We start from the raw sequence: 11,851 nt of genomic DNA on the forward strand, positions 1-11,851 counted from the left end.
TCTTAACATGCCTCAGTCTTACTTCTGACTTCCAGCACACGAGCATGGATTGGCCCTCAAAGCTAAAACTGTGTTTGCTTTTTGCGCTTTTCTTCCAAGGTTAGAGCCGAAGTGCTTCTAGGAGCCCGTGTTTTAAGTGAGAGAGAAAGTGGAGCGCCCTGTGTCTGCCTCAGCCTTTTGTACGTGCGAGGGTGGCTTTTATCTCCACGCCCGCACCTAGCTCCCTGCTGCCAATGAAACCACGGCTCTATGAGAGAAGTTAATTTGGGGGGAAACAGCCACTTCAATTCACAAACCTGTACCAATCTTCCCTCTCAGGCAGCTGTCTTATGCTTAAGTAAACACTTTCGATCAGTGGGTCACCAAAATAACTATGGCTAATTTGTTTGATAGTCCACCTTGTGATCAGTGGGCCTATTTGAATCAACAGAGCGTTTTGAAGATATTAAACATGCAAGAACTTAGCCAAACTGCTAATGTTATGTTGAAAGTAATATTTTTAATTGTCGCTTGTCATGATGTATTTAGGTGAGTCTCGAAGCTGTCCCGGTTGAGAACTACTGCTTTAGATTCACCACATGACATCTCAAGAGGGACTGGGTGGTAGGACGATAAATATCAAATCATGATCTTTGGGATGAGCTGCTATTTTCTCTTAACCACTCTTCTGATTGATCAACCTCTGAGGGAGCAATTTAACCATACTGAAACTTTCAGAGTCTCGTTTACTTTTCTTTTCTAAATTTAATGGCACCTTAGGTCTGACCAGACGTTGACTATTTTATTTTATTTCTCTCCAGTTGGAACAAAATAATGTAGTTAACTCGCCAACGTTGCCAAATGATGCATTAAAAATGTGGGTGAAACCAGAAAGGAGCAGCTAAGGAGGGGGCGAGGTTTAGACCTATGATTGATAGCAGGGAGTGCTTTGTAAAAGATGCAAATTGGCGGCAAGAGAGGACTGGGATAAGAGCCGAAGATTGAGACGCCAGTCAGGGTGTGGGAAGAACCAGTGCTCAAAGGTGCCGTAAGGATTCTGTGTGCAGTAATATGTGGGTAGAACTGACAGGTTTTAGACATATTAAGACTCCAGATAGAATGTATTCTTAAGTGAGACCGTTCAAATTGCAATTTCAAAACAACTGCAATACTTTGTGCAGCCTTATACTCTTGAAATAGCTGCGCCTTAATAAATTCATAAACAATTTGTAGACAAAGGGTAAAGGCTTTAACAATAATCACTTGTAGAGCTTGTGGGAAAATAAAATGTCACTTTATACAGACAGTCAACACAATCGAACGAATATCAGCACGACATTTTCTTGTCAGTTTTGCAAAATGTCATAGCTTGTGCTGGGGCACACTCTTAATGCGCACCGGGCTACCCACCTCTCAGTTACCGGAGTTGACTCATCTTCCCTTAAAGCATCACCGAAGCCTAGCTCTGCATGTCCAATAAGAGTGGTTAAGTGTGTCTATGGGAGAGAAACAGGATAATGTGTTCAAATTGGACATGACTCATCGAGTATTTCATCAGTGCAAGCTCATAAACCGCGCTTTGTTGGAATCCCTTTGCCAATTCTGCTCCTTGTGTTTGCATAAAAGGGCTAATTAACGAAGAGCGACTGTGCAGATATTATAATGCTTTAACTGTTGTCTTCTTTTTTTCTTTACAGAGTGGAGGAGAGCTTCAAGACACTTTTCTGGTCCATATTTGGTCTGTCTGAAGTCATCTCGGTAGTCCTCAAGTACGACCATAAGTTCATTGAGAACATTGGCTACGTGTTGTACGGGGTGTACAACGTCACAATGGTGGTGGTTCTCCTCAACATGTTGATAGCTATGATCAACAGCTCATACCAGGAAATTGAGGTAAACCGCATTCATTAATTCTTCATCACGTATCCAGAGTTTATAACCAGCAAATCAATAAGGATTTAGCCTGGTCTCCTCTGTGGCACTGGGAGATTTAGAGGGGCAATGAAAAGACCACTGGTCAATACAGAGCGACAATGACAATTTAGGCTGCCAAGTTATTGTTCAGAAAGGGCCATAAAAATATGTTTCTACGCAGGCAATTTTGTGAAACTTTTGAGCTGTCAGAAGACACTGAATTGCTTGTCCCCTGTTGCATCGGGCTGGGTAATACTCGAGCAGTTAGGTAAATGGATGGGGGAAAGCAAAGTAGTATTTATCGACAACTTCAGCTTGCAATTTTAAGAATAGACCAAAAAAAAGTCTATTCAAATGTTTTGCTCGCTCTCTCTCTCTCTCTCACTCACTCTCTGTTGGTGTCTGTAGGAGGATGCAGATGTGGAGTGGAAATTCGCTAGGGCAAAATTGTGGCTTTCCTATTTCGACGAGGGACGGACGCTCCCTGCTCCGTACAACCTGGTCCCGAGTCCCAAGTCCTTCTACTACTTGGTCCTCCGCATCAAGTCGTGCCTCATCCACCTGTGCAAGGCCAACGGACATCACCGCAACGAGGTGGAGATGGGCATGCTCAACTCGCAGAACAAGGTCAGTGTCCAGCAGTGGAGAGAAACATTATGGATATTTGTGTTTCATTTTCAACATATGTTTACTTTCTGGATTCTGTTCACATTTCCAAAAATCACTGATCAAAACTAGGTCCATAACAGGACTAACTTAAACTTGGGTTGAATCAGGTCTAAATCAATACTAAACAATCAACTTAAAAGAGGACAAAAATGCGCACAGAATTACAGATGTGCTGGGGAAGTATCAGTTACACAGTTTGAGATACACTTGTGTAAAACATGCATTATCTGGAGCAGTTTTTAACCCAAAATATCGATGAGCATTGAAAACACTTCAAAGTTACTCTTGCTAATATTGTATTATCCATGCATAATAAAACAAAGGAGCCAGCAAGGTGGCTCAGGCATCTGTTCCGGATGCTTCCTGGTCGACTCCTTCGGGAGGTGTCCTCGTGATAGACCCAGGACACGCTGGAGGGACTATGTCTCTGAGCTGGCCTGGTGTCGCCTCGAAGTCCCCCCAGAGTAGCAGGACGTCTGGGCATCTCTGCTGAGACTGCTGCCTGCACGACAGGGCCCTGGATAAAGCAGAGGAAAATGGATGAATGATAAAATGAAGCTGCATTTTTCTCCAGTTTGTTTATCCAAATAAAAAATACGAAAAAAATAGCAACGAAAGCGAGGATGAAAATGCAACAAAAAGTGACAAAAACATGACAAAGTGCAATGAAAAAAGGGATGAAAAAGCAACAAAAAATACACAAAAACTTGACAAAAACTCAACAAAAAAGTGATGGAAAAATGTGATGGAAAGGCAACAAAAACGTGGCGAAAACACAACAAAAAAGCAACCCAAAAAGCACTGAAAATGCAACTCAAACAAAAAGACGACAATGTGACAAAAAACTTGTAAGTCTTAGCTTTCAAATGAGGCGCTACACTGTTGCTCTCCAGTCGAGAAGCTTTATTAGATTTGGGTAAAGCGGAACTGCAGAAAATGCGATCAGTTCAATAAGAGGTTAATTTGGCAACATAGTCTCTAAATGGTGTGAAAGCATTTGGTTCTTCTTCATATAGAAAGCATTTTTTATTTTATTTTTTATTTTTTAGTACAGGTACGACCTTTACAAAAGAAAATGTTACAAACTCAATTTCCAGCCTAAACCTCACCTCCACATTATGAATAGGTCACTCTTTTGCACTACATGAGCCAAAGTTTTAAACAAAAACCTTGCCTTAGGGCTTACTGTACTGTGCTGTTCCCACTGGAGAACTGGGGCACCGTTTCTAAATTTCCCTCACGTTTGCACTGAAAATTGTCCATCAAAACAAAATCACTGTAATGAAAAGAAAATGTTGCGTGGAGAACATCGCATAGGCCGTTTATCCGGGAATCAATCGTGTGCTGGCCCCTGTTTGTGAGCGCTTCCTCTCGGTTCAAATGGCTCGCCTCAATACCTCGGTTAAGCCATTAGCGAAGGCCATTCAAGCTGCCTGCATCTCTTCAAATTCCCCACCAGCTTTTTGGACTGGGACAAGGCAGGCTACACCCAGCTGCCTCTGCTGACCTGACAGGCTAAATGCAGCTGCAAAAAATAAACAATCAATAAAAGAAAAGAGCCGTGCCCTCCGCACAGGGCAGCGCCAGGAATGTCAAGTGGAACAGCGCGGTTGGTTTTCCTCGCTTGGGGCCATATAGTATTACTCATAGCTTTTTATGGTATGAGAAATTGAGTCCCCCTTTCACACGTTGGATTATGAATAAGATGAATAAGAGCTATGGAGGTCATAATCGGCTGTATATTGAAAGGAGTACCACAGTCATAAAATGTTCTTATTTAAAACTCAATCTGTAGATGTGATTTGGAGGGAGCCAGAAGATTAGAAAAGTCTATTCAGCCTCTAACAAATGAGTTTTGGGCGTTTTAATATATACAATGATATGCAGACAACTTGGAGTGCATAAGAGGAGGCTTATCTGTTCTGTGCACAGCTTTAATCTTTTTTTAAACTTTGTATTGTACAATTTATTTAGTTTTCTACTTACGTGGCCAATTGTACATTATGTCCCCAGCCCATGTGCAATAGTTTATGTGATGTTGACATTTTTAACTCTGGGTATTGAGACTATAATGAAGACTGATGGTGTAATTAAAAGCATATTAAAGAACCTTCTTAGCTAGAGCGACAGTCAATCTGGTACAGCTTCAATTGAGTTTAATTTGGTGGACTAACAGATGCCGAATAAACCAATCTGAAAAATGTGGCATGTGACCTGTTCATTTACTAAGTCCAAACTGCTGGAGATAACTTCCAAACCCTGGAGAACAGAACTACTTTTTAAAATTGGTCTCGTGACTGGTCTATCAAAACTGAAGTGCAAATGATTGATCCGATGTGGCCTCCATTATGAATGTTTGTGTTCTAAATTCTAAATGCTGAAAAAGTAAAATGAAATGAAGGATGTAAACTGCTTGAGTAGATGAAATTTGCGAGGAAATTAATATGACATAAAAAAAGAAAGAATAAAATGTCACTGAATTAATCTTCCCAATAGGCTTAAGGCTGGGATTTTGAAGTAATTTGTCCGTTGTCAATTATATTGTCAAATATATCGTTATTGTGATATTTCTTTTTTATATTATGATATAGATTTTAGGCCATATCGCCCTGCCCTATTTTCAAGGCTAAACTGGAAGATGACCACTTTTACACAATGGAGGCTGGAGTTGAACCATCGATGTATCACATTGTTACTTTAATTTTCCTCCTCTTCCAGCTACAATCATCTTTTATTCGGGCTTGGAACAGGCATAAAGTGTAACATTGTTATGTCTGCTTATTTCAAATCAACACGAAAACAACACCAAGCAAAGAGAGCCATTTAAAATCACCTTTTGGTGCAGCAAAAGAGAATGAAATATTTTTCAGTCGTATTCAACATTATTATTTTTAATCAGTTGAATGTAACAGCTACTTGAACAGGGCCACACTTAAGTCATGACTCCTTCTGACGTCGGAGTGTTAAAACAACACGCAGGCTACAAAGTATGAGTATTCTAAGTTATTAGCAAAGACACTTGGAGGTTATTCACCGACAGAAGTTAATGGGGATTCTTATCCCTTGACCTCCTTGTGTGATTAACATAGAACTCACGATGGGGAAGCCTTAAGTTCAGTACCAAAGACACTAACTTTGTTGCATTGTGAGTGAGATGAGAAAGTTTAGGAGTTAGTGGAGCCTGATATTTGTGATTAACCCGCATCTCACTTTTGTAACAGGACGAACGCTTCAGGGCCTACCCTCGGCCGGGAGAGGAGTTTATGCCCCGGAAAGCGCGGAAACACCCCACCAGATATCAGGTAAGACAAGGCGCTTGGTGGTTGTGGCAAATGAAATGAAAGACAGGAGAAAATATTCACAGTGATGTACAGAGAATCCCACCAACAAGTGCCTAATGAGAGCTGAGAGTTGGGGTAGGGCTAAGTGTGATCACATCTGACAGGGAGGGAGAGAATGGGGGTGAAGAGACCCGTAAAAGATCTAGATACAGTACGACACTTGGAGATGGAAACAAATGATGGAAGAGGATGGGCTTTATAAATGCTGGATGTAATAATACTGTATATTGAATACCATTTGGTCCACCTTGTAGGGAATCATTTCCCATACTTGGATAGTAAAGGACTAGATTAAAAGCTATACCGGTACTTTCCCTTTAACATTTTCTTTTCCGTTCCTATAGTATTCATAAGATTTCCTAATTTACTATTTTACTGAACACACTTGATTATTTATTGAATACCAGTATGAAAGCATTTTTGGAACACAAAACTATCAGTTTAGAAAGCATACAGTATCTTTATAGATGTTTTGCTTGAATGAGACAAATTTCAATCATAAGGCTTGCACACAAAACTGTCTTTAAAGTTGAAAGGAGGAGCTTGTGTCGTCTTTAGTTGCCTTTCACAGTGGTCCTTGGGGAAATCTAAGCCCCCCAGTGCTCCTTGTGCTTCTGTATCCACAAATCCTCCACACAAACACATGGAAGTGCCTCTCACAGTGACTCCAGTGTCATCCGTCTGCCTGCTGATGAGGCATTTGTATGTGCGTAGACAGCTATCGACATCAGAGCAGCTGCAACACCTCTGATCAATAGTCACCTCGGAACACACTCACAAAAAGACATGCATGTTGTACTGTGTATGAAGAAATGTCAAAGTGAATCCTTTAAGACATGCTTCCTTATGCCTAATCCTTTTCCTTGCGTTCGTTTTTGTCCTTTGCAGATGATCATGAAGAGGCTGATAAAGCGCTATGTCCTGAAGGCGCAAGTGGACCGAGAGAACGACGAAGTTAATGAAGGTAAAAAAAAAAATCCTATCCGTAGCAGAGGGATTGTGAGCTCGGGGCTAAGTGCAGTACAGTATATGTGGGAGTTACTGTCCGAATGTCTGTCTCTGAACATTTGTGTACAACTGCGATTGACCTTGCAATCTGGACATACCAGAAAGCATGCACTGTGTTCTGTGATTCTTTATGACTGAATACGGCTGGAGCAGCATTTGTCAGTAAAGCAATTACAGTCCTAACTCAATAAGGAATATATCTGAAATAGTTTCAAAACTTAAATAATGTTGAATTCATGTTGATTTACTCAGTATATACAGAATGAAAAATACTCAAAGGTATAGTAATTAGCACAACCACTGTTTCAAAATGGCACAAAGAAAATTTCATTTGTCCATGTATTTAAGTTTATTAAGAAAACGCCCAAAAAAGAAATACAATAAAAATGAAAAGATACACCTTTTACATCATGTAAAATGTGTTTTTAATTACAAATAAATCAACATTACAAATGTGGGGACACACATAGGTCAATTTAATGAAATATTAAAAACAAAGTGCAAGTGCTGCCTTTAAAACTCGCTGGCGAAATATTGGAATATACATATACTTTAAGATTTATGATCCCATGATGGGGAGTCCCTTTTTGTTTTCTTCAAATACATGTCACCAAAGGCAGTGTTGATGTAGTATAAAGCAAGGAATGGTAAAATAATCAATTTAACATGTTTTGTTTGTTTGGTTTGACTTGTTTGTTTTTTGCTTTGTATTTTTTATTTATTTTATTTTTTTCTGCTTTTTTATTTTCATTTCCTTTTTTTCAAGCTATCATGTATGCGCTTAAACCATTGTCACAGTACATCAGGCATGTAATAGCTCCTTTTGTTTGTCGATTTTATTTGTACACAGGTGAAAAAGAAATGTGTACATTTGAAATGTAAAACCACACAATAAAGTATAAAAAAAAGTAATAAATAAATAAATAAATAAAAAATCACTGGCGAATCATCATCAAAAAGGCCACTTCTGTCTATTTGAAACCAAAAGAAAGACAGATGACAAAGCATACACCTTTTTTAAATGATTGTATGGTGATGATTAGATTAATAAAATGTACACATTTAATGTGAAATATTTGAAATTGCTTTGATGTTGATGGTTCTTCCTTGGGAAATTTTAAGAAATAATTTGTCACTGCCTTCATTCTGACTTAGCCTAATACTACGTATAGCATAGCAGCTCATCATGCATATAAATATAGTTTATGAGTTTACTTTATTTCCCTCTAAGGACAAAAGAGCAGCACCAGAGCCAGGTTTCTCAAAATGCTATAAGCACCATTCACTTACTCCACTATTCTGTAGCCACACTTTACCTCTACACTCACTCACTACTTTCATACAGGCGGTGGGTGAAGTCTCTTGCCCAAGGACTCAACAACAGTTTGCACCATTATAGAGCCCATTTGATTCAATAATCAGGTTGATGACTAATACACTTGTTTTTCACCTTGTAGAAATTTGATCAATATGCATCCAAATTGATTTGCTTGGAGATCAATTTGAATATTTTTCTCCCACTAAATGTTTTATTCAGTAAAGCGGGAGCACCAAGGTTGTGAATCTCATACTAATGGTCAAAAAGCGCAGTACTGTCACTTTTGAAAAAAAAATATTTTTCTATATCAATGTGCATTGGTTGGTCTCTACATTTGTTATGGGACTAATGCAGCGGTTTGTCACCCCCTAAATCTTATAGATTTACTGTATGTTTTTTTGTGTGTGTTGCAGGCGAGTTGAAGGAGATCAAGCAGGACATCTCCAGCCTCCGTTACGAGCTGCTGGAAGAGAAATCCCAGGCCGCGGGAGAACTGGCTCTGCTCATTCAGCAACTGAGCGACAAGATTGGCAAAAACACCATGAGACATTAACGGTACTGGAGCAGAAGTAGGAGAAGGGTGAGACTGGGACAAGGGTCAGAAAAGCAGGGGCAATATCATCGACGTTGAGTGAAGCATACCCACTTAAGGCACGGTGGAATTTTGTCAAGGCAAAAAATAACTAATGTATATGCAAAGACCAATTATAACAAATAGGAAAAGTTAGCTTGAGGGCTAGAGGTCAATCCCGTGCTGGTGCAGATGACAGCTGAATTTGAAGTGAAGCCAGTATCTTCAGGGGAAGATCGGGAGAGCGGGGCATTTTGGGTAAAATGATATGATGCGTGAGGCGTTGTGGGCCAACACAGACGAATGCTCAGCCAAAGAGGAAAACTTTGACAGGCTCGTGGAGTAAAATAAATAAGTATACCAGAAAGATATATATTTATTTAACGGGAGGAAAAGTGCCACTGCTTGTCATACTTGTTTTAAATGTCTTTATGTTGTCTTCTGCATGTCACAGTTACTGCACAACCCTATGTACACCAGGCAATCTAATTAATACATTGCCATCTATGTTGGACACTAGTTTTACTGGCTAATTGGCTAATTTATTTTTAGCTTTTTAGTTGACATCCAAAATGTGTGCCCTTGTGTAGCAGCAGTAAACAACTGTAGAAAATACTTGTAACATGTTAATACTGTTTGGGTTGATTTCATGCCTATTATTCAAAATTAATATAAAGTACTTTTATAATGTTTTGAAATGAACCAAATGCTCACCTTTTCTTTTCTTTTTTTATTTCCATGCCATGGCTTATGCAACTTCTACACTGTGCTATACATAAACCCTCATTCACTTTTAGATATTGAATACACAGGGTTCTCCAGGTACAACATCAGACTATTTTGATATGCTTCTTGTGTATCCATTCTCCTTTGATGTGAAATTAATCTGTAGGATCTGCAGCACCTTTTCTTCATGTGTTTGAATTTGCCATTAAAGGGAATGTGTGTTATGTCATCCATGATAAGTACGCCAATTATTTATTATTTCTTCAAAGGATGAGAAAGGTATTGGTTACAGCCATGTTATCAAGACTTGAAAATGAATTTAACTATTGATTTATGTCTCTAGTGCAGCTCACCTTTTCACTCTTTGGTGTGCTGTTTGTCACAAAAACTGTATTTTTAACGGACCACTAAATCACAGAATAAAGCTAAATCTTGTACTGTATATTGTCATATTTCTGACATGTGGGAAAAAAACAGTTTTATTCAGTGCCTACACCATCTACACAGCTGGTAAAACAGATGAAAGCTAATATAGACTGTTTGGCCTCAGTGGCTTTGACCTGCTCATACACAGTAATTTGACATTATGCTCTGTATACATGTAAAGCACTTGAGATGGAATTGCAATAGTCTTTTCCAATCAGCCACAGCAACACTTCGACAACGTACCTGATATGCAGTCAATTTGTGTGTTATACTGAGACACACAAAGTCCCACAAAAGGTCATTTTCATTGCTTTCGTGGATCACTTTAGACAGATACTAACCACTTCCTATTATCACCCTGCTCCTGTTTATACACAACTTAGCTGAGTTTACACCGTGATCAACTGCTTGTGTGTGTATACAGGGCAGGTATTTATATTAGGGAGTAAAGCATGCATGTAATGCAAATAAATCTCCATATTGCAGACTTTAATGAGCTAATGGTTTCTGAGTAAAGCAGTTGTAGTTAAAGTTCAAAAGAATGGTGTCAAATTGCTCCAAAGGTTACGGTAACTCATTGAGGTTTTTAGGATACAAAGTGCTTGAATTAGTATATCCATAATACAGTGTAATAGGTTAGATCAGTGTTTTCAGCAACACTTTATTTTGCACTACCCTTGATAAATTGTACCAAATTTAGTACCATGTAATGTGCTGTGTAACACTGTGTAATAACTTGTACCTATGTCTTATATACACGATGGAATAATATGTGTTTGTAGTTTGGAGCTACCTAATGTAACAAGACATAGGACTCTAACCCTAACCTTAAGCCCTAACCCTAAGGGTCTCATGTCTCATTACAAAACGTACCTCCAAAGTACTAATACACGTTCTTCCACTGTGTATGTACTACATAGGTACAAGTTATTACAGATTGTTACAAAGCACATTGCATTGTACTAAATTTAGGTGGGTACAATGTATCAAGGTAGTGTAAAATAAAGTGTAATCTTGTTTTCTAAGGAAAGCTAAAAAGATAAAGGTCCCGAGCTAAACATAATATGTTTTTACAAATTGATGAATCACTTTCTAAAAATTCAGCAGTGCTCGTGAGGTGAGGGGTAAATTGAGTATAAAAGAAAGGCCCAAGGGGTATGCGAGACGAAAATGGTGGGATTAAATGAAACGTGCACCTATACCAGCAGTGATCCAGTTGCTCCGTTGCTTATTTACTTTCTCATATCGTTCAATTGCTAAAATCTAATGTCAATATTTTTACCATATTTCCCAAAAGACTGTAAAGCAGCGGTAATGTTTTCCTGCGCTAAGTTGAGCAGTATTACATAAAGCTGCCGCTCTGGCGATCATATTGTGTTATGTGATCTGGCATTAGTTGGGTATTTACAGTAGAGGCTGTATTCCCCACTGAGCCTTTAAGTATTAAGTATGAAAAATCTCTGCGGTAAGAGAAGGGGGAGCAGCTGAGTAATGTACCTGCAAATGCAACACTCTTTCTCTGTTTACATTAATGATTTTGAACCTTTACAAGCTCCGGATTTCCGCTTTGTTTCAGCGCCTGAAGCACTTTAACTGTCCTGTCTGACTGAAATATGACTGAACTGATCGTACCAATTTCCCCTGACCGTGATGGCGTCTAAATCAGGTGTCATTTCCATCACCTCAGGACATAAATGTACTAATAAAGCACTGAGGTCACTAGTTTGATAAGGTTTCTAAAAAAGAAAAGAAAAAACGACTCACTTTACAGGCAACGTGGCATTGCATATGCTCAGCCACGCATAAAATGACAGCGTGGACTTGTATCGTTTTGTAAATGTGGTTATAATTGCTGTCTAAATAGTAGCGCTCTTGTTAAATGCTACCTGAAAAATAGAT

The 11,851-nt window shown here is 39.0% G+C and overlaps 1 protein-coding gene across 1 annotated transcript in view; it reads left to right on the plus strand.

Moving 5' to 3' along the window:
- The window catches only part of trpc7b (transient receptor potential cation channel, subfamily C, member 7b), a 50,321-nt gene extending 40,353 nt beyond the window's left edge, over positions 1–9,968 (plus strand). Inside the window, exons 8-12 of the mRNA XM_079557368.1 lie at positions 1,677–1,872; positions 2,302–2,520; positions 5,784–5,864; positions 6,792–6,867; positions 8,643–9,968. Of these exons, the coding sequence (XP_079413494.1) occupies positions 1,677–1,872; positions 2,302–2,520; positions 5,784–5,864; positions 6,792–6,867; positions 8,643–8,782 (712 nt within the window). The 3' untranslated portion in view covers positions 8,783–9,968. The remainder of the gene's footprint in view (positions 1–1,676; positions 1,873–2,301; positions 2,521–5,783; positions 5,865–6,791; positions 6,868–8,642) is intronic.
- Positions 9,969–11,851: the final 1,883 nt, after the last annotated feature.

This window comes from Gobius niger (genome assembly GCF_951799975.1).
Source record: "Gobius niger genome assembly, chromosome: 5".
Taxonomy (NCBI): Eukaryota; Metazoa; Chordata; class Actinopteri; order Gobiiformes; family Gobiidae; genus Gobius; species Gobius niger.